The 22,097-nt window shown below is 59.5% G+C and overlaps 1 protein-coding gene across 4 annotated transcripts; it reads right to left on the bottom strand.

Annotated features, from left to right (window-relative positions):
- Positions 1–290: 290 nt before the first annotated feature.
- Positions 291–16,449, bottom strand: PHRF1 (PHD and ring finger domains 1). 4 transcript variants are annotated; one of them, XM_043970108.1, is made up of 18 exons: positions 16,289–16,449; positions 15,690–15,796; positions 15,313–15,393; positions 14,679–14,917; positions 14,509–14,592; positions 14,119–14,240; positions 12,599–12,711; positions 12,114–12,289; positions 11,404–11,533; positions 10,944–11,071; positions 10,287–10,474; positions 9,316–9,432; positions 5,453–5,607; positions 2,259–5,051; positions 1,701–1,852; positions 1,263–1,520; positions 1,044–1,172; positions 291–941 (listed from the first exon to the last, which is right to left on the bottom strand). In XM_043970108.1, exons 2-18 carry the CDS (start codon positions 15,772–15,774, stop codon positions 801–803), a joined length of 5,091 nt encoding a protein of 1,696 aa, XP_043826043.1. In that variant the 5' UTR covers positions 15,775–15,796; positions 16,289–16,449; the 3' UTR covers positions 291–800. The 4 variants fall into 4 exon arrangements, with proteins under 4 accessions (XP_043826043.1, XP_043826042.1, XP_043826044.1 ...); XM_043970107.1 differs by having other exon boundaries at positions 9,316–9,435; positions 16,289–16,448; XM_043970109.1 differs by having other exon boundaries at positions 1,776–1,852; positions 9,316–9,435; positions 16,289–16,448.
- Between the last annotated feature and the right edge of the window lie 5,648 nt (positions 16,450–22,097).

Raw genomic sequence — 22,097 nt, 5'->3', positions numbered from 1 at the left:
CCAATCTCTGCACTCCTCAAACCACCTGCACACTCGTTTCTGTACCGTGGGGAAGGGCTCCCGTTTGTTCAAAGATGTCTCTCTACCCTCTTCTGGCTCCCGATTTCCCACCATCCTTGGCTGCGGCCAGAGGGGCTCTGCCGTTAATGGTTTGGAGGTAGGGGCTCAGGCCTGGGTAGCCACTGCCTCCTGGAGGGCCAGACGCTGCTCAGGAGAGGGTCCCTGCTTGAGCCTGCTGCCCAGGCCCCATGGCCCCCACCTCAGCAAGAAGGAAGACAGAACAATTCAAATGCTTTAAAGCCACCAAACTCTACTCAAAAAATACAAAATGTTCTTAACAGACATTAGCATGGTGCTCTTGGAGGAGCCGGGGAAAGGCCGGCCGGCCCCCTGCACCAGCGCTTTTCCCCCCGCATTCACCAACAGAAACGTAACTGGAATCAGAAGACAAGTCCTACAGAAGGGAGCAGGCAACAGGGGTGGCTGGCGAGCCAGCCCTTCCTGCGGGGCGGTCTCCGCTCCAAGTGGACTGGCTCCAGGCTGCACAATTCAAGTATGAAATCGATTCAGAGGTTTCTAGAGACAATCCATGTTTCGATAAATTAGAACACAATGAAAACAGCGTCTATAGAATATATAGTGACTGTATGTATGTATATATATATATATATATATATGTATATGTATATATATATAAAAAAGCTGTCCCCTCTGACGTGGTGACCAAAGGTTCCATCAGTACTTTTCAGGTACTGCTGGCTGCTGTGGGGCGTGCGCCTGTGCATGTATGGCCTGCAGCCTCAGTTTTCCACATCGTGCGGCTCCTCCTCAGGCTCCAACGGCTTCTTGTGTTTCCTCATGTGTTTGTACTTCTCCACGTAGGCCTTGACCAGGTTTGCAACCTTCATGGGGTTGATCTCCCCACTTTTGCTGTGACAGATCTGGGGGGGGCAGCCCCAGGGCCTGAGGTCAGCTAGGCATGCCCCGCCCCACCAGCACAAAACACCCTGCCCCTTGGCTGCCACCCTCCTCCCACAGGTCACCTTTTGCACCGCCTTGCGCAGGATGTCCTTGTACTCCTCCTTGGTGATCTCGCGCTTCTGATAGAAGGGCTTGATAGCCAGTTTTACCTCCTCCACGGCCCGCTCCTGCACGTGCAGCTTCTTCATATACTGCAGGAGGACCGCATAGATGGTGGGTGCAGTGGCCCTGGGGGGCCCCTCCCCAGCCCCACCCAGCCCCATCCAAATCCCCAGACTCACCTCTTCGTTTTTTGTTTTCTCAGCGGCTGGTTTGGCTGTCGTCTTCTCATCCCCATCTCCTGTGGCCGGTGCCTGGCCGCTAGGTTCTGAGGCTGCGGCCAGCATGGCCGGCTCTGGGGTCAGGCTCTGTCCTGGCCCACAGCCCACGAGGGGCAGGCTGCCTTGCATGATAAACTGGACGGTGGGCTGGCTGACCGGGGCATAGGGCGGCACACTCAGGGGCAGAGTCGGGGTCAGAGGCATGTTGGGGCTGTAAACCTGCACAGACACCCCCCCAAAGCCCTCTACCAATTAGACTCTGAGTTCTCAGCCTGCTCGTCCCAGCACCCCCCCCCCCGCCCTCACTGCGCCCACATGCTGACCATGAGATGAGTGCCGCTCGCAGGGTGGGATGGAGTGGGATGCTGCCCGCAGCCCTTCCCCAGAGTGGACACCAACCTGAGAGCAATCTAGGTCAGGAAACATGGGCTCAGCGACCATGTAATTGGTGGGAGGAGGCTCACGGAACTGCACCTGATTTAGGCTGGGGTTCGAATCCTCCGCTTTCCAGGCCCCTTCCAGGGATCTTGGTAGCTTGTACAACGGTGCCCCTGGAGAGGAAGGAAGCCAGAGGGGAGAGCTGCTGAGGGAGCTGGGGCCGCCCGGGGATAGACCCTGGAGCCTGGAAGGCCCGAGTACAAGTCCCACCTTATACACTTCCTTGGCTATGAGGGCCACGGTGACTCAAAGGGGTCCTAGGGGGTCCAAAGAGCACCAGGCTCCCAGAGAGGGACTGGCCTGAGCAAGCCCTGACAGCCCAAGGGAGGTCCCTGCCCCCCTCCTTATGGCAGAGCAAACCCCGCATCTACTACCAGAGAGTGTGTGTGTGTATGGGGGTAGGGGGCTGAGTGTGAAGGTGGGGATGGGAAGGGTCGAGATTCTGAGGAGGATAAGGTGTCAAAGGAGGTGCCAAGCGGCAGATTGGGTGGAGGGAGTAGGTTGGCCCCAGGTCCTTACTTGGTCCGGGCCCTGGGCCCACCATGCTGTCCTCCTCTTCCTGAAGGTTCCAAGTTACCCTCTTCACCAAAGCTTTGGACTTCAGTAAGGGGATTTGGGAAACGACTTCCATTGCAGTCTCCACGGTCTCACTGACTGCCTCACTGACGGCCTCGCTGATCACCTCCTCCCTGACCTCTTCCCTGACCTCGGGGTCCTCTTTCACCATGGTCAACTCCCTGCCCTGGTTCTCCAGGGCCCCCTGGGAGGGCGCGGCCTCCCCCAGGGGGCCCTCTGAGGGAGCTGGGGACACTGGGGGGGCCTCACATCTGGCAGCAGGGACTGCCCCCAGGCTCAGACTGCATGAGCTGCTGCCCGCAGGCAGAGCTGGGGGAAGCAGGAGGCCCCTCTCTGGGGAGGAGTCTGTACTTTCTGGGGAAGGGGGAGAGCTCATGTCATCCAGCTGAATGAAGACAGCATCACTGCAGAAGTCATCAAAGACATGCTCGGCCTCCACGGTGTCCCCATAGTCCAGGTCATCCATAGCCACCTCTTTGGGCACTTCAGGCACCGTCTCTTCCACAGCCAGAGGAGCCTGTGGCCCATCAGCCTGGCCTGGGGCTGCTGGCTTGGGTGGGGGGCTCTCCTCAGCAGGCTTGGGCTCCTTCTCCTGCAGGGGTGGTGGAGACACATCTTTCACAGGCTGTTTCCTGTCCCTTGAGCGGGACCGCGAGCGGGGCCGCTTCTCCCTGGACCGGGCCCTCTTGTGCTCCCTGGACCTGGAGGCAGAGGGAGAGCGGGACCTCCACTTCCTCCTCTCCCGCGATCGTGAGCGGGAACTCCTTCGGTCATGGGGCCGCGAACTCCTCTCCTTCTTCTCATAGCGCTCAAAGCTCTTCTGTCTCCGGTGCTTGTGCCTGCGGGCTCTCTCAGTGCTGCTGGACCGCGAGCCCTCTCGGCCCCGGCCCCGGGAGCTTGACCGCCTCCTCCTCTTCTTGCGGCTCTCACAGACCTCATAGGAGGAACTGCCGGGGCTCCCTGAGCGCGACCGGGACTTTCGGCGGTCCCGCGACCACGAGCCCTTCCTCTTCTCCTTGCCTTTATCCTTGGCTCTCTTCTTCTTGGTTCTGTCGTGGCTGCTGGAGCGGTCGCTGGATGACCTCCGGGGCTTGGCCTTGAACCGGTGCTTCTTGGCGTAGTCCTCCTCAACTGACCAGGAGGTCGACCGTGAGCTTCTCTCCCGAGAGGGAGATTGTGAATGTGAGCGGGACCGTGTCTTCTTGTGCTCCTTGGTGGATGCTTTTTTCCGCTTGGCTTTTTTGTGGCTGCGTGAACTCGAGTTGGAACGTGACCGAGAAGGGGAATGAATCTCAACAATCCTGTGGGTGGTGGCTGGCGGTCGGTCTTCCTCCTCCTCCTCCTCTTCCTCCTCGGAGGGTGAGGCTGGCTCAATGGTCACACATGTCACGGTCCGTTCCTCTGTGTCAAAGAAAGTGCTGCGGCGCTCACGCCCGTCTGCCTCCAGGGGCTCCCGCTCAGACAGTCGCCGCCGTATGGTGGTAGACACGCAGGGGCTGCTCCCAGGCTCCTCCTCCTCCTCTTCCTCCATCTTCTCCAGGTCAGATACACCTGTGGCAATCCGCTCAGGGTGGCTGGAGGATGGCCCATCAGATGGGTCGGAACCTGACTCAAAGACATTCTCTACTGTGTACGAGGTCACACAGCGGACGGTCTGGAAGGTCGGGGCCTTCGGCCTGTCCACGGAGATGGTGCGGGTGATCTCGGAGGGCAGCAGCCCCGCACCCATTCTTTCAGGGCTGCTGCTGGGGGAGCTCGAATCTGACCCTGTTGGGTCAAAGGGGTCATAGATCTCGCTTTTGATCTGCTTGGTTTTCTTGATTGAGAAGAGGGGTGAAGGGTTCTCCTTACGCTGGACTTTGTTGTCAACTGGTCGGAAAGTGTTACAGAAGCCAGGGTTCGGGAGCCTGCTGGTGTGCGCTGCATTCCCGGGGATGTTAATTCTAAAGCTCTCAAAGGAGGAGCCCAGACCCTTGCCTCGGGATGGCCCAAATGGAGCCAGGCTGCTGTGCGAACCTGGGCCGCTGGCACTGGCACAAGCACCACCACTGCCTGAGTGTGTCTTGGGCTCCTGGGCGTCCCGGCTGCTGGGCTTGCTCTCGCTGCGGCCCCCTCGGGCAGGCTGGCTGCTGCCTTCCCGCCCTGTCAGCCGGCTGATGCAGGAGCTGGGGATGTCTGCACCCTTACCACCGGTGGGCTTGGAATCCACATTGCTGTCATTGCCACCGCCACCTTCTCTCTTCATCTTTGGTATCCTGGGAAGCTCTGAGATGTCGATCCTCCTAGGAGCCGGTGGGAGGGGCTGTCCAATCGCTGTCCTTTTCCAAACCTTAGGGGACTCAGACGTCACTGACACAGGACGTTTGTTGTCGCCATTAAACTGGGTTGTTACTTCATTTGGTTTTAAACCCAGTTTGCTCCTATTGGCCAAGTTCTGTGTCTGGACTGGGCGAGGGGTCATCGAATATTCTAATTTCACAGCTGCCCTTCTGGGCACACTTGGGGAAGGGTTCACAGACTTCTCTAAGCCCCCGAGGCAGGAAGAGGAGGAAGCAGAAAGCATGCTGGTGGTGGGCCCCCCATGAGAGTTCAAGCCCAAATGCTCAGAGACATCTGAGCTGAGGCGGCCAGCTGAGGTCCCCGTTTGTAAGGTCCTAGGCTGGATGCTACTGTGGGTCCCAGCCTCGCCATCTTTCCGGGACTTGGCAGCCGAACTTCTCTGCAAGGAAATCGGGGCTGAAAAAGAAAAGATGCAAAGGGGTCCAATGACCACTCATTCGTCAACATTCAAGCACATTTCCCCGGTTACAGAAATTCATTTTATCGTATTCATTTTCAACTCTTAGCACTGCTCACTCAGACCTAGCCTGGATGCCCTTCCCAGAAGTCCCAGGGCAGGAGCCAGGCGAGTGACCCTACAGTGGTCCCGCATACATTCTCCGGGGTTGCCCTTACAACTTGCTCCACATAGATTTTGCTTCAGTCCCAATGGCCTCCCCACTTTTTCTAGCCCCTGCACATCTATGACACTCCCTCCCCCAGCTGTTTAACTTGTCAGTAGCAGTCCTTGCTTTCAAACCATGCCCAGGGACTGCCACAAGGCCAGTATGAACAGCACGGGTTCCTGAAGGCCTTACCTGCTTTCCGGGCTGTGAGGGAACCATCTCGATTGATGACCACATCTGAGCCACTCATCATTAAAAGATTCTGCCCAGATAGGATGCTCCCCAAGAGATCTGGGACAGGTGTCACCTCCACGTCTTGTTCAGGAACTGAGGCAGGAACGCTCCTCCTGAAGCCATTTAGACAGACAATAAGTGACTGCTGCCAGCCACCTTCCCAACCCAGATACCCTGTGAAGGCATATGACAGTGCCTGCTCTCCACCCTCTGGTGCCTGGGGGCCACAAGCCCCAAACCAGAGAGCCCCTTCTCAAGGAGCAGCAGTTACACAAGAATGTCACGGGCCCGGCCCCACCCCTCTGGACGTCCCTCACACCCTTCAGCCCAAGGCAGCCCCACTGGACCCAAATGAAGCTAAAGGGGGCTCATCTGAAGGCCTAGGGGAGGGCGGGGTACCACGATAATGACACTGTGCAAGTGGGAAAAACCAAGTTTGGTTTGGCTCCAGAGGAAAGGGCAAGAGTGATGGTGCCAAGTCCAACCAGTCCTTCCTCTCTACCTGGTGCCAGGGCATGCTGTCTACCCCCTAGATCAAGAGCTGGAAGGAAAGGCCTCTGCTCTTAACTGTGGTCCCAGAGCTTAGCACAGTGCCTGATACAGTAAGTGCTTTATCAATACTTATCGTTTCTGAATGTCAGAGCAATCTTCCCCCAGTTATGTCCAGCTTATCAGCATTCTTCTCTGGACACTGGCTCGTGCCAGACTGTGGTCCAACTAAAGCTCCCTAGACCTGCTACCAGCCCTGCTGACCTCCACTGCCGGGGCTGGTAGGACTGTACACTTCACCTTAGTCCTCATCCCTGAGAACCCTGGGGGCATCTGAGAAAGAAGGGGGCCTTAGTGTGTCTCTGCAAGGCATAAAGAAGCTTCATGTCCTGGGATCTCTGGTCATCTCACACTGGTGCTTGCAAAGAGCCTGCCCTGAAGCCAGCCTACCATCTGCTGCAGGGAAGAAGAGGCAGAGCCCCAAGCTGGAGGGGGTGTGGGGGGGAAGATGCATTCTGGGGGACTGCAGACGACTTCCCCAAGGTTAGCGGAAAAGCCAGGCCACTTCCTCCAGGGTCCATTCCTGGGGATGTTTGCAGGCATCTGTCAGGCCCTCGTGCACTTTGTGAGGGGGTAGTAGAAACTCCACAGCCTTTCTGGCTGAGGCACCTGGCTGGGCCGGGCCATGGCAGGTGTGAATGAAGAGAGGGCCCATCTCCTCTGCCATTTGGGGGATTACGTTCCTCTGGCTAAGCCTTACTCTGTGATAACAAGAAGCTGGACTAAAGGAAGCAAAGACTGGCAGTTGGATGAGGCCAGTGTGCCCAGATGAGGTCTGGCTTGGAGGCCCCAAGACTGGGGGAGGTGGAAGAGGGGCCGCAGAGCCCATGCTCTGTGTCACTGAGAATCAAGGCAGGCTTCCTTATAGGCTCTTCTGCACCTGCTGTTGTTTGCTTTGTTGGGGATGGGGGGGGGGCTCTTCCATGCAAAGAGGGGAGCCACACAGACCTCTCCGAGACAGCCACGATCTCCACACTGTTCTCTGCCAATGCAGAGAAGCAGGAAGTGTGCATGTGTGTGTGTGAGATAGGAAGACTTCAGGACATGGCAGAGCTAGCTCTGTTCACAGGGGAAGTCCAGTGGAAGCCAGTGCTATGCCCACCTGGACAGACTGTGTAGAGGGAGGATGGGCTGGGCCCAGCTCTACATGCACAGGCTGTGAGGCTGCCAGGCCACAAGTATTCCTTCACCCAAAGAGCAATGGAGATGCCTGAGGTTGGTGTGACCAACAAAGAAAGGACCTCACTGGAGGGATAGGAAGATGAAAAGAGGTGGTTCAACATGGCCCCTGGTCTCCAAGGAATGGCAGGGGAGGTGTCCCCATAACCCCCCAGGCACAATATTTTATCTTTAGCCAGTGGCCACCTTTCAGGCCTCTCTTCCTTTCAGCCACATACAGGTACACTGGCCAACCCAACCCCGGCCAGCCCCTTCTCATGTGCCTGGGCTCTTCCTCCCCAGCTGCCCCTTGTCCTTTCAGATGGATGCTCCTCCGCTAGAGGACAGGACCTGAGCAGCTCCAGAATCGATCCCCAAGCTGCTGTGGTGCGATGGCCCCCAAATTTGGACTACACTTCCCCTTTTCTTGAGGGCCACTAACAGATCAAGCCAGAGACACAGCACCAAAGGGCTGCTTGGCAGTGCCCTCTGGGCTCAGAGATGTCTTAAGGCCACTGGGGATTGCCACAGTGCCCAAGGCTGGCTCTCTCTATCCAGCTCTGAGATAGGAAGCCAGTCCCTTAGCCTATGCCTCAGTTTCCTCATCTGTAAAACAGGGACCTACTATAGTACCTACATCCCAGGGTTGTATGAGGCTCTAATCTGTAGAGGGCTCAGCCCAGGGCCTGGCACACAGGAACTGTCAGCCACCATGCTCGCTCTCATGCCAGGGCACACTTGACAGTGGGCTGGAGGGTCACAGCAAGGCCCCGGCCAGGGAGGGGCCATGCTGGAGCCAAAAGAGACCATCTATCAGAGCTGACACTGAAGTCTCAACAGAAACATCTGGACCTTGGGAATGGGTCAATGCTAGAAAACCAAGCTCTGACATCTGCTGACTGTCGTGCTAACAAAGCAGGCCCCGCCCTAGACTCCAGCTGCTTGGGTGGGGCCTCAGGCGATTTCTCAGAATCAGAGAAACTAGAGGGAGGAGGGATGCAGGCCAGGGCCCTAGGCAGCCCTGCAGTGGGCACTGGTCTGGACAGTAGATGAGGCCTCCCCCCCTCCCCAGTGCTTCCCTAGCTTCCAATTACCAAGCAACACTAGCTGGCTAGATAGAATGAGAGAGAGGGGTGGGCCTGCAGCCAGCAAGGCCCAAGTTCAGATCCAGCCTTAGACAAGGCCCCCCCCCCCCGCCCCCCAAGAGTCCTCTGGACTCCGTACTCTCACTCACCCCCCCAAACCCAATATGGTGCGGAGGCCTGTCATTTTACTTTCTTTCTTTTCTTTTTTTTGGCAGGGAAATGAGGGTTAAGTGACTTGTCCAGGGTCACACAGCTAGTGTCAAGTGTCTGAGGCTGGATTTGAACTCAGGTCCTCCTGAATCCAGGGCGGGTGGCTTTATCTACTGTGCCACCTAGCTGTCCCAAGGCCTATCATTTCATTTCTGCAGCACCTCCCCAATATCCAACCCCCCAGAGCAGACCCTCACCCCCTAAGTATGCGGACCACTGCAGTAGCTGCCAGGGGCCTGTCTGCACCCAGGCCAGTCTCTACTCAGGTGCCAACGTGAAGGCCTGACTTTATCACCCTAGCTGAGTAAACTCCAGCCAGTCCCTATTCCCTCCTCCAGGGTCAAGTCCAGACTGCTGTTTGGCCCTCAAAGCCCTGCCCCCAAGCCCCCAGGCTGCCCCATAGCTCCCAATAGGCTCTGTTTGCCCCCAGGTATGGATCTCTCTCCTTCCTCTGTTCTGACAACTCCCACCTTCTACACACAGCAGGCTTTCCTGATCTCTGTTTCTTAGTTATACTGTCTGTAGCTGCTTCGTGTATATCTGTTGTCCCCCCATTAGATGTAAGCTCCTTGGGAGCAGGGACTGTCTTATGCCTTTTTTTTGTATCCCCAGTGCTTGGCACAGTGCCCGGCACACAGTAGGTGCTTAACCAATGTTTACTGGCTACTAACTGTAGAACCCTGGGCAAATCACTTAAGCAGCCTGCCTCGGTTTCCTTAGCTGTAAAACGAAGAGGAACACTGAGCTAACAAAAGGAATTCCTGTATGTCAGCACTGAGCTGGCCCAGGGTAGGTGGCCCACTCCTCCCATCCCCTTACCTGGAAAGGCCCACAGAAACGGGTCTAGCCACAGGTTGGTGAGATCTGAGGGCCGACTGTGAAAGAATCCGCCTCTTGGTACTCAGAGGAGACGCCTGGTTTGCTGTGAGCTCTTCACTACTGGACACCCACGGGGGACAGAAGAAATGAGAAGTCACCCAGGCCCCCTGACTAACCCAAAAGAAAAGCCTTCTCAAGGGGCATCCTGCCTCGGGGAGGGGGCCATGGCTGTCCCAGGGAAGGAGGAGGCTGAATCCAAAGCTGCTCTGCCCAAGATCCCATCTGGGCTGGGGTCTGTTCTTTGGAGCCTTCACAAAAGCCCAAGCCCACCTTCCACAGGCCTGGAAAGGCAGAGCCCAAGACAACCCTAACTGCCCACGCCCCAGCCCCTCCTGCACCAGCCAGCACTGGCTCGATGCCTCAGACACTGCCAGGACCACTCGTGCCTGGCTGGCCCTCAAAGGCAGACCAGCCACTTCTCTTTCCACCAGCTAGCCTTGGCATGGCCTGCTGCCTGGCAAATGCCACCTCTGCCTTCCACTAAGCCGTTCGCAAAAATGTGGAAAGAGCAGAAAGGGGATGCGGCCACAGTCCGGAGGTGCCAAAGGTGGTGCCAGGCCCTCGCCAGCTAGGAGCCCCATTAGCTGTCTCTCCTGTCCGGCTGCTGAGGGCAGCCCTGGGCATATGGGCGGAGTTACTACGGCAGCTGTTCCTGAGTGGAAGGGGCTTGGCAGCCAGCTCTGAGATGCTCGGGGTATCGGGGAGATGTTTTCATGAACAACCCACAACCATGGGCTCCTCTCTACTGTCCCCACGAGGCTGCTGCAGACGCAGCCAACAAAGTGTGTGTGTCTGGCAAGGCACCCTCAGCTTGTGGGCCCAGAGTGGCACTTCAGGCTCTCTACTGGGCCCCAACCCAAGATGGCAGGGCGAGGGCCAACGCGCTCCTCAGTCTCCGAGCTAGCGCATACCTGTCATAGGGGTCTAGCTCATAAGGGTCTCCAAACAGAGACAAGGAAGCCGCTCCAATATCTGCTCGCAGGAATCCCAGAGAAGGCTCGACTGGCTTATATACAGAAGGGATGGAGGCTCCACGCAGGGGCTTCCCGAGGCCCAGCGTCCTGGCGATGCGAGAACGAGCAGTGATTTCAGTTTTCACCTGAGCCGTGAACGAGAAGGAAGAGCAAAGTAAGCGTTAGTGGCCAAGTGTGGGGGATCTGGGCCCTGCTGTAACTTCAAGCATGGATGGAGGGTGCCTGTGACCACATGAAGTGACGGGGCAATGAATGACCTCAATCCGCCCCTCCTCCCCCTGGCTGGACACTCTTGTGAGCCTCAGTCAAGAGAGTGCAGGCCCAGGACATCCTCAATCCCCCCGCCCCGGTCCAGTAGAGAGTGGGGAACACCAATATCCAGCATGCCCATCTCCCTGTGGAGGGATAGTAGCAAGGAGGAAGGAGGCCCCACCAAACCCAAGATGGTCTCCCCCCCCCCCCCGACTCACTTAGCACTCCAGCCAGGAGCACAGAAACATGGGGGGGGGGTGCCTAACAACCCCCTTGCCCCCTCCACGCCCCAGGCACTGCCCACGTGCCAAGGGAAGGGCTCTGCTGGGGACGGGCACGTACCCGACTCCTTTGCCCTTTCCTTTTCCTCACTCGGGACTTGCGCCTCTTGGGGCGTGTCCCTGAAGCCTTGTTTCTCGCTGAGGATTTGGACGGCGCTCTCCTTCTTCCAGACGCTTTCTTCCTTCTCCCTGAAGAAATAAAATTTGAGCCTTGCACGTGGTCGCCAGCACCCGAACCCTGGAAGCCAAAGCCAGTGGCCCGACAGTGGAGGGAGAGCCCATGCGGGAGTCAAACTGGACTCCACGCAGGTCAGCTCCTGCCGACAATCGACCAGATGACAGAGGAAGGAGCCTGAGGAAGGGGGTGGGGCTCCTTCATGCCCAGGGCGGGGGGGCACCTTTACCTACTATAGGCCCGCAACACACAAAGCTCAAGGATTGTGTGTCCATCCCAAGAATGGACAAGACTCCATGCCACGGCTCCGTCTCCCAGGGTCCCCCAGCTCCCCAGCCCCACTTGCCTGTTTTCCTCTTCCTTCTGACTTGGGCCCGGGGTGTCAAAGGCCGGTGATACACAGCCGTGCTCAGGCCAGAGGCCACAGCCTCAATGGTCTCGTCCAGGAGGGACGACATGAGGTACCTGGGCACCCGCTGCAGGAGAACAAGACGGAGACTCCGTCACAGTTGTGCTGTGGCTAGGGGACCCCCAAGTGCCTGTCCCCACTGCTCCCAAACTCTGTGAAGCCAGCCCAGGCCCCCTCCCCTCTCCCAACTTCTTGGTGGCAAGTGCCATCCCACTGGGCCTCAGTCTCGAATGGCTCCCTGCTCCGTGTGACCCTGGCAAGGGGCCAGGGCCGGTCTTCCTCTTCCAGGATGATAGTCACCCAAGGATGCGTGGGAGGGGGCCAGCACAGCCAGCCAAGAGCAGGGTCCAGCCCCATCCCTACAGGGGCTGGCCACTGCCTGCCCCACCACCAGCCCTTCCCGACAATCCAGAGGAGTACGGCTGTCTCTTTTTCTCCTCCCCCTGGCCCCCTTATGGGGAGTCCAGACTCCCCAGTTGTTAGAGAGGATCTGAGTCTGGATCCCGCCTCAGACATTCCCTAGCAGTTGAACACTGAGCAAGTCCCTCGCTCCTTTTCCTCACCTCTCAAATGGGCTCCTGTGAGAGCCAGGAGCCAGCCCAGAGAGCCGGTGCCTTGGGCTCAGCCGGGCTGGCCCAGCTCCTCACCTGAATCCGGCGGGCAGTGCTGATGCGGTTTCGGTTCACGGTGGCTCTCACCCTCTCACTCTGGCGAGTCCTGGCGATAGCCCGGGTCCGGCCTGCGCTGGGGCGCAGTCGACTGGTGGTGGGGACCACATCAACCAGAAGCAAGGCCACCTCCTCTTCACTTATAGGCTCCACATCTCGAGGGTAAGAGAGACCATCACTGGCCTGGCACGGCCTCGGCCTGTTCACGGGCCAATCTGGGCCCTGTCTTAGACCCCTGGTGTCTAGCACTGTACCTGGGGCACACTGAGCACTAACCTTGTATCAGAAGCAGTCCTCCTCCCCTTGAGCCCCCCACCCCTGCTTCCGTCCACAAGCACCTCCTGGGGCCCCATGAAGGAAGAAACTTGGAGCTGTGTGTCTCCCCACAGGCCGGCCTATGCTAACTAGGGGTGGGAGGTACTAGAGCAACCCTGGGCTGAGGCCACAAAGACCTGTGGGATTACCAGTGGTGGCAGATGGGGGTGCTGCTGGGGCAGCTGTGGCAACGCATTCAGGACAAAACCACTCGTCGACGGGCACCTCACTCAGGGAGGGGTTCAAACACTCCATATGGTACCTGTGCAGGTCAGATGAGGCCATGAGCCCTCACGCAGAGGAGCACAAGGGTCCCTGCCAGCTCCCACCTTCCCTGAGGCACCCGGAGGCTTTGTGGAAGACAGGACCGTGCCTCCCTCCCAACCCATCCCCCAGGAAAGTCTGCAAAAACCGAGGCAACTTCTCAGTAAAGCCACATCTGTGTGCTAGAGAGCCTGCCCAAAATGCGGGGTGGCCCAGGCTCCTGAGGCTGAGGACAGCCTGGCTCTCCACTTGGCTGTGCAGGGATGCTCAAGGGTCAGGCTGTGAGCTGGCCCAATCAAAGGCCGAGGACTCCTTTATAGCCAGGGTCGCACCAAATTGGAAATAGTTCTGACACCATGGAGATGAAGAATGTGGCTTCCTGCAGACAGACTTTCCCCTCAGTAAATGCATCTCTGAAATTCTAAACCACACCAGCAGCAAAGCGTGACCTGCTGCAGACACAAAGAACTGAGTTCAATTCCTGCCTCAGATGTTCCAGCAGCTGTATGAACCTGGACAAGTCCTTTCCCCTCCACTATCCCTTAGCTGCCTCTTCAGTCAAATGAAGGGACTCGGCTCACCTGCCTCCAAGGTCCCTAGCCCTGGGCCTTGGCCTCTAACCCTAAGCAGTCCTGGGACACTGACCACCATGAACTCCAGACAAGCTCTGCTTCAGACAGCCTAAGGTTCTGATGGCCAGACGTAGTTCCTTAAAGCAAGCATGAGCAAACCAGGGAGGAGGGGCTAACCCAGGAAGGACCCCGGCCACATGGTAAGACAGCCTCCCCATGGGCCTACAGACAAAAGCAAACTTTTCCCAAGGGAGTTTTGCCCATTTCCCAACCAAGCTGGAAGCCACAAAGCCACCCCAAACTAGCCCTGTGGGAGAGGGTTGGTGAGCCTCTGGGCCAGCATCACTTGAGGCCTCAGAGGCCCCCAGGAGCCCTCCACATCCCTCTGGGAGACTTTCCTGACCTCATACCTACAGCAGCTCCCTTGGCTGGGTTGCCTCCCTCTACCCAGCACTTTGGAGGCCTTTGGAAGGGCCTTGATATTGGCAAGGGTGAGGCCTCGAGGGGAGTATGGATTCAAAGGCAGGAAGATGGAACAGAATAATAACCCTGACTGGACAGCAGGGCACTAATGGGAAAGGCAGGAACAGGCCTTGAATGCCACACAAGACAGAGGATCACAAGCTCTGACAATGGAGACCAGGGCTGTCAGGAGAGAGCCCAGGTGGAGGCAGAGCCCACTGTTGAGACCAGATATGAGACAGGGGACTGAGGCAAGTGAAGGGGTGCTCCTGCTAAGAATGCCCTAGGCAGAGGAGAGCTGCCATTCCCCAAACAGGGCAGGGCCTCTGCCTGGCTCACGGAGGCTTCTTGGCCTACCCCGCAATGCTCACCCGGCATCACAGCCATCACAGAGCAGCAGCCGATCCTCCCGGTCACTCCGGCCACATACTTCACAAAAGGTGGGGTCTTCTTCCTCCTCAGCCTGAGGGACCTTCTGACTCTCCACAGGAATCTGATGAGAGAGGACATGCAGAGAAGGCCTACAGAGCACCCCAGGCTCCATCTCGAAGCCAGAGATAAGAATGCTAGCCCTGCCCAGCAAGGTGTCTGGTGCCAGGTCCCTTCGTCATTCCTTTCCTTCCTGCCTGTTGCACTGGAGGGATTGATGGGAGCTCTGGCATCCTTGGTGCCCAGCACAGGGAAGGTGCCTCCTTTACACTCCCCCGAGGCCCATCACCACCCAGGCCTGCAGAGATGACTGAGGCCTTGTGGGCACTTACCCTTTTCAAGACCTTGCCCCCAAATCTAGCCCGGATGCAAATCCACTTAAAGAGAATACGATCCACGGGGCACGAGTTGGCATTCTAGGAGAAGCACACAGAGAGTGACGTCGGGCATCCTAGCCCCTCTGGCCCCAAGACAGCCCTGCCCATCGAAGAAGCCCAAGTACCTTTGACCACTCCACTATGCAGTCGAGGCAGAAATAGTGGGTGCAGTTCTCTGGGGTGCCCACTGCCTGATCCTGAAAGGCATTTAGGCAGATGGGACAGCTCTCGGCATCCTCGTCAGAACTCACGCTCCCCCCAGCTACGAGGTCCGGCTGTCCTTTGGGGGGCTCTGGGGTGGCTTCCAAAGACACCTCCATCTCTTCCTCATCTACAGAGTCATCATCTTCAGAACTGTCCCAGTCTGGAGAATGACAAAAGGACCCTTCGATGCAAAGCCCAGGAGAGTTAGGACCCACCCCTGTCTCCTTCCTGGCAGCCCCTTCTCTGCTCATGCTCCCTCCTTGCACCTTTGGGTCTCTGGGCCACCCAAGTGACAGGCTGGGGCTATGGCCCATGTGACGATCGCCCGCCTGAGCCCGCAAACACCAGACCCTGTCCTCTTGTGCCACGGGAAAAGTGTCCTGAGGGGCAGATGGCCCAGACCAGCTCCTTCCTGGGCTCTAACAGCAAATTGGGGGGGGGGGGAGAAAGGGACAACAGACCAGACCAGCTGCCCCCCTCCATGGTCTAGAAAAGCCTCCTGGCAGCTCCTCAAGGGGAGTTTGGAGAACCAGGGCTGAGCTGCCAAGGCCTTACCAGAGCCTTCTTCCTCTCCTTCCTCCTCGCTCCCTGTGTCTTCCTCAGAGTCCCCACTGGACCCAACGTCACTGCTGTCGTCTAAACGGACACAAAGACTCTGACCGGGACTCTCTGCCTTTCCCTGGAGAACCATCCCCACCTCACCTCCGTATTGGCCAGGACTCCCCCATCTCCTAACAGATCCTGCAGCCCCTCTCCACCAGGGACCCCCCATCACTCTCCCACTGACAAAGACGCCCCCCACCAGGGACCCCCAACCACGCCTCCCAGATCAGGTCCCCCCCATCACCAATCAGACCCTCCCCCAGGATGCCCCTATCACTCCCCACACTGCCCCCCTCCCCCGCTGATCAGGCGCCCCCCCCAGGCCTCACCTGCCTCGCTGACCACCTGGCCCCCACTCTGGCCTCGGGCCGCCGCGGTCCTGCTGATGAGCTCGTCCTGACTGTCGTCATCCATGGCTGGACATCAGGGGGCGGCCCTGCGGGGGACGCGAGGCCTGAGTGCCCCCTCCCCTGCCCCCCCCTCAGGCAGCGGCCCACGCAGCGGACCGAGAACGCAGCCCGGGCGGCCCTGTTCCCTCTCCCCGCGCCCTTCGCGGGCAGCAGGGCGGACTGCAGGAGGCCTTGAAGGACACACCAGGGAGATGATGTTTCTGCCTTGAGAAGGGCTGTCCCCAGGGAGGGCCGGACGCGGGCGGCTCTGCACACCGCGGCCAGGCTCGGGGCCCTGGGTTCGAGTCCTGGTCGCCACAGGACACCCCGGAGGTGGGGGTCGCCCCGCGGGGAGCCTCCCCCAGGCTGGCCTCCGAGCGTCTGAGCCGGGCGGCCCGGCGCAGCCCGGGTTTCCGGCCTCCGCGGCCTTGCCGGGCGGGGCTTCTTCCAAGAACCGTCTCCAGGCTCGGCCCGTGCCCGGCGCAGGCCCCCGGGGCCTCCCCGAGCCGGCGGGGCCACGCGCGGAGGCCAACACTCACCGACCCCGGCGCCGCTCCGGCTCCTCTCCGCCGCGCTGCGGCTCGGGCCGACCCCGGCCCCGGCTCCGGCCCGGCTCTCGCTGACGAACTAGGCCCCGGCCGCGGCCGCCTAGCTCCCCGCCGTCGCCGTCGCCGCCAGCGCGCTCCCGACCCGGAAGCACACTGGTCTCACTTCCGGGGGTGCCCCCGCCCCCGCCGCCCGTTGGGCGGGTCCATGAAGACGACGGGGGGGGGGGGCGTGGGGAGCGCGGGAAAAACAAAGGCCGTGAGCCTCGCCGGGGGGAGTGTGACGCGGTAGCCCAGACTTTTCCTAGTTTCTCGCTTTCCAAAGGGGAATCACGGCGGGGAAATGCCCCGAAGAGCGTCGTTTTCAAAGATACGGCCTTCAATGGCTCCCCCTCTTCCTGGTAGAATGGTCCGGACTGTTACGACGGCGTCCCCCTCTAGGGAATGGTACGGCCCATCCCCTCCCCTCTGAAGAATGGCACCGGCCCCTTGGCTCTCTCGCCCCCTCCCCTCGGCTCCTGGCGGGGTGCGAGCGCAGAGGCGAGGGGGAGGGCAGGGCGCTCCGAGCGAGGCTTCCTCCAAAGGCAGAGGGAGGAGGGGGAGGAGGCCCGGGGGTGGGGCCCGCCGAGTGGGGCGAGGCTGTAAGAGGAGCACAGGTAAAGTAGGGGGCGGGATTCCCATCAGCGCCGCACCCGCCCGTCTGCCTTCCTGCAATCCGTTCATCTTTTCACCCATCAGTATTTATTATGCACCTACTGAGTGCCAGGAGTGGTACGGATCCCACTCAAAAGGGGAACCAAGGGATCAGAGGGGAGCCAACTCGGACCCGCGTGCAAGCCAGATGGACCTTGGAGAAATGCAAAGGAAAGCAACTCGGAAGACCCACCTAAGACCAGCAGACTGGCAAAGGAGGAAGAGCATTATTGTTGAAGCTGGTGCATTGTTGATGGAGCTGGGAAGGGGCCTGGTAGGATGATAATAAATGGTAGCTTGGTGGTGTGGTGGACAGAGCCCTGGGCCTGGAGTCAGGAAGACCAGAGTTCAAATCCAGCCTCAGACACTTACTGGGTTTCCTCATGTGTAAGATGGGGATGTCACAAGGTAAGGATTATCAAAGGAGATAAAACATGTAGTTTTTGTCGTTCAGTCGTGACCGACTCTTGGGGTTTTTGGCCAAAATCCTGGAGTCATTTGCCATTTCCTTCTCTAGATCATATTATGAGTGAGGAAACAGAGGCAAACTGGGTGATATGACTTGCCCAGGGTCACCCAGCTAGAAAGTGTCTGAGGCCGGATTTGAACTGAGTTCTTCCTGACTCCAGGCCCAGGGTTCTGTCTACCACACCGCCAAGCTACCATTTATTAATTATCATCCTACAGGCCCCTTCCCAGCTCCACAAACAATGTACCATCTGCAAAAATTATCCTCTTCCTCCTTTGCCGGTCTGCTCCTCTTAGGTGAGCCTTCCGAGTTGCTCTCCTTTGCGTTTCTCCAAGGTCCATCTGGCTTTCACGCAGGTCTGAAGTACACCACCTAGCCGCCAGCACACAGTTGGCACCTATTAAATGTTTGTTTCCTTCCATTTAGTATTTGATAGTAATAGTAATGATCAGTAACATTTACATAGGCTTTACTATGTGCCAGTCCCTGAGCTAAGAGCTTTACTGCCCCTTTATGCCTGGAATACTCTCTCCTCACTTTGGCTTCCTGGCCTCAGATTTCATCTTCGTGACTCTTTTCCTGGTCCCCACCCCTCTTCTTTTGCCTCCTCTCTGAGATTACCTTCTATTCTACAATATATATCTACTAACTCTAGTCAACAAGCATTTATTGAGCCCCTACTGTTTGCCAGGGCAGCTAAGTGGCACAGTGGGTAGAGTGCTGGGCCTGATGTCAAGAAGACCATAGTTCAAATCCACCCCAAAACATTTACTAGTTGTGTGACCTGGACAAGTCACTTAACCCTGTTTGCCTCAGTTCCCTCATTGGTAAAATGAGCTAGAGAACTATCAAGCCTCTCCACTGTCTTTGCAAAAGAAAACCCCAGGGGCAGCTAGGTGGTGCAGTGGATAGAGCACTGGCCCTGAAGTCAGGAGTACCTGAGTTCAAATATGGCCTCGGACACTTGACACTTACTAGCTGTGTGACCCTGGGCAAGTCACTTAACCCTCATTGCCCTGCAAAAAGAAAAAGAAAACCCCAGATGGAGTCAGGAAGAGTCCAACATGACAGAACAACACTGCTTGCCAAGTGTAGAGATCCCTGCCCTCAGGAAGCTTATATTCCACTGGTAAGGAGATACCTTCTAAGCATCACCACTGTGGGTGGGTGTGGGGTGTGAATCCCAAGGGCTTCCTGAAGGAGACAGTGATTCTTCCTGGGCTGCTGAAGAGATGAAGTAGAGGCTGGCTGGGAAGGGCCTTTGGAGAGGCCTGGTTGGACTCGTGCTTCAGGAAGGCCAACTAGGACCTGGGGACTAATCCATCACTAAGCATTTAGTAGGCGCCTCCTGTGTGCCAGGCAAAATCCCAAAGGAGGGGGGATAGCCCCTCACAGGGTACCCACCAGGTGCTTTGGCCTCACCCAGCAAATGCTTTGGAGGTTGGGACCTCTCTGAGCTAAGCAGGCAGCTCAAAGCTCCAGAGGCTCCATTGACTTTGCAGGGGAGAAGATTGAGGGCCCTCAGAGGACAGTCTTCCTGGGCCACAGGTGCGCCCCCCCTTGCTGGGGTCACTCTGACCCTTGGGAGCTGCGAGTCCGAAGCTGTTTGTTGGAGCGACAGCCCCCTCTTGGAGCTGTGGACTTGGGGGACAGTCCCTGCACGTTGACCTCCTTAGAAGCGTTCTACAGACAAGAGAACTTCCACCACGTTTTGAGGCCCTGCTCTGCACTGGAAGCTCCTTCTCTAAGGGGACAGGAGGGGGTACCTAAGTTCCAGGGTTCTAAAGGCCCCCCCAGACAGAGATGCTTCCATTTGGAAGGTGATGCTCTTCCGAGAAGTGGGGGGCTCTTGGCACCCTCAGTCACTTGCGGGAGGGAGCCTATGGGGCAGGCGTGAGAACCACCGAGCTAGAACCCCGGGCCCCAGGAGCCCACAGCCACCGGGCTGGAGTCCCTCTCGGGGTGGGCAGGGCAGGCTGCCGGGTCTCCCAGTACAAGAAAGGGGCCGGGCTAGGCCGGGCTGGGGGTGGACTAGGCTGGGCCAGGCAGGACCGGGCGGTGGCAGGCCCCTGAGACCCCACGGGACGGAGGGCGACCGCCCCCCCCCCTTGCGGCCCCTCGGACTCCAGGAGCCCGGCAGCCGGGGCCGGACGCTCCAGCTCTCCGGGCCGCCCAGGGAGCAGAGCCTCCCCGACCTGGCTGAGAGCCGGCGCTGGCCCTTCTGGGGAACTCCCCCCTTAATGCGCTGCGTGTGGGGACCAAGGAAGGGGCGGGGGGCCTTGAATGCCGGGCTAAATGCGGGCAAGGGACGCTGCTCGGCCTCCCCCCTCGACGGAAACGAACTCGTTTCTGGAAACAAAGGGGCGGGGGAGGGCTGGGAAGCACAGGAGAGAGAACGGCTGTGGACACGGGTGGAGGCCAGAGATACGGGAGGCTGGCCGCCGTCAGACCCGGGCAGCCGAGGTCTGGCGGTGCTCTGGCGCCCCGGCGCGGCCGCTGGGGGTACTACGTCGGCTCTCCGCCAGACCACGGCTCACTAGGGGTGGGCGGTGCGAGGACCGCGGGACTGGGGGCGGGGCCTGGCTTGCGTGCGCGGCGCCGGCGGCTACGTGCCCAGCGACCCCGTCCTCATGGCCCAGCGTGGCCGTCGGGCGCGGTCCATACCACTGCTCTAGCCTAGGGGGAGGTCGTCGCACCGTCACTTTCCCCGCCTCGGCTTAGATAGGGCCTGCGAGCCGCCTCTTCCTCTGTTTCTCCGTTCTTAGTCATTTTGCGGTGCGCAGTTTGGTCACGCAGGTGGGGGGGGCGGTCTCATTCTGGAAGCGACCCCCCCCATCCTCGGGATAGTGGTTCCGCCCAGAAGGAAGACGTGCAGAAACGAACGCGCCGCGCGATCCTCGGCCGGGGCACGGGGGCCTACCATCCGCACAGGGCCGGGAGGCCACGCCCCGCGGCGGGCCCATTGGCTGCATCTGCAGGGGGAGGGCCCAGACTGGCTTCCTATTGGCTGGGAGGCGAGCGGGTAATTTACATAGGAGGCGTGGTCTACGGGGCGGGGCGGAAGGTTGGGTACGCGGGGCGGCGGCGGAGCGCGGGCCCGGCCGGGCCCGGGGCCCGGGGCCCGGGGTCGGAGGCCCGGGCCGGGCCCGGGGCCGAAGGCGGGGACCCGGAGGGAATCTAGGGACTCTGGGCTGGGTAGGTAGAGGCCCCGGCCCGGCCCGGCCCAGCCCAGGCGGGTCGGCTCCGGCCCGGGTAGGCTCCACGCCGGCGGGAGCGGAGCCGGGGCCACTGGAGCTGGGGCCCCCCAGAGCGGAGCCGGGTTCCGGCGCTCCGGGCTCCGAGGATCTACGCTGAGGGCAGCCGGGCTCGGAACTAGGAGCTCCGAAGTCGAGCGCTCGGGCGCTGGGCCCTTGCCCTCCGGGGGTCTCCAGGCTCCGGCCCTCCCGCTCGGGGCTTGTCTCTTTTCCGGGGTGTCTGGGCTCGGGCTTCGTCGAGTTCGGGGACCGGGCCCTAGTCCCCATGCTCCAGCCTCCGGGGCCTCGTGGTGGGCTTCTCTCGGCGTCCAGGTCCAGGCTCCGGGCTCCGGGCTCCAGGCTCCAGGCTCCAGACTCCGGCCGCAGGGCAGCCACTGACTAACGCACATTGCGCTGCGGACCCACTGTGCGTGTGACAGCGGCTACCGTGCAGCCGGCCCATCGCAGGACAGCTTCCCACCTCCGTGCACGTGAGACTGGCCGGCCCGGCCCACGCGGGGCGTCCCCCGCCTTGCTGGCGGGCCCGCGTACCTGAGACAGCCGGGTGGGGCTCAGGCGCCTCTCTGCGGTCCGGAGAGACCAAGAAGGCTCCCAGGCAGGGCCTCTGGAAGGTCTTGGGGACTCCCAGCCCTGCATCCCATGCCAGGCTGCTGGGATCAGTCCCGCTCCTGTCTCCAGCTACAGGGGCTACCAGAGGTGGCTTCTGACTTTGCCTGGTCACTGTCCCGCCCCCTTGGGTTTGGCCACTGGGATGGAGGGGCACATGACCAGGGCTGGGGTATGAGCTGAAGGTTCTTGGGGGTTCGTCCTTAGGTGCTGAGGGGTCCTGGGTTTGGGATATTTTCTTAACCCTTGTGCTCTTGCAGGATAACCTGTGCTGAGGCTGGAAACCTTGGCTGAGATGGAGTGTTTTGATCCTGAGGGGTCACAGCTGTGAGCTTCCTGGATCACACCCTGTGCCCCTCCCTTGCTGAAAGCCTCTGGTCTGTTTTCCTTCCTCTAGCTGAGTCACTAACTGGAAGGTTCCTGGTGCCTACACAGGAGACCGGTGTCAAGTGTAAGCCCTCAGGTCCCGGGGGCCAGAGATGGAGGTAGCCCATTTTCAGGGGCTGCTTCTCCATGAGCTGCCCCAGGCTCCCATGAGGTGGACATGGTCTCCAGGCCCTTCCTCGGGGAAGTGTCCCTTCAGCATTTCTGGAAGGGCCGTTTGGTGCCCTGCTTCTGGATCTGTCACCTTGCCTGGGGAGGCCGGCTGGCTTCTCACACTGCCAATAAATAACTGAGCACAACATAGCACTAGACAGTGCGTGTCCTTGCTGGCCCTCGTTTGAGCAAGATGTCGATGGACGAGAGTGGCATTAGAGCATCCCAGGAGGTGGGTGCTGCT

This window comes from Dromiciops gliroides, chromosome 6, assembly GCF_019393635.1.
Source record: "Dromiciops gliroides isolate mDroGli1 chromosome 6, mDroGli1.pri, whole genome shotgun sequence".
NCBI lineage: Eukaryota > Metazoa > Chordata > Mammalia > Microbiotheria > Microbiotheriidae > Dromiciops > Dromiciops gliroides.
Note: the sequence above shows the minus strand (reverse complement) of the source record. Positions and strands in the feature narration are given on the sequence as shown.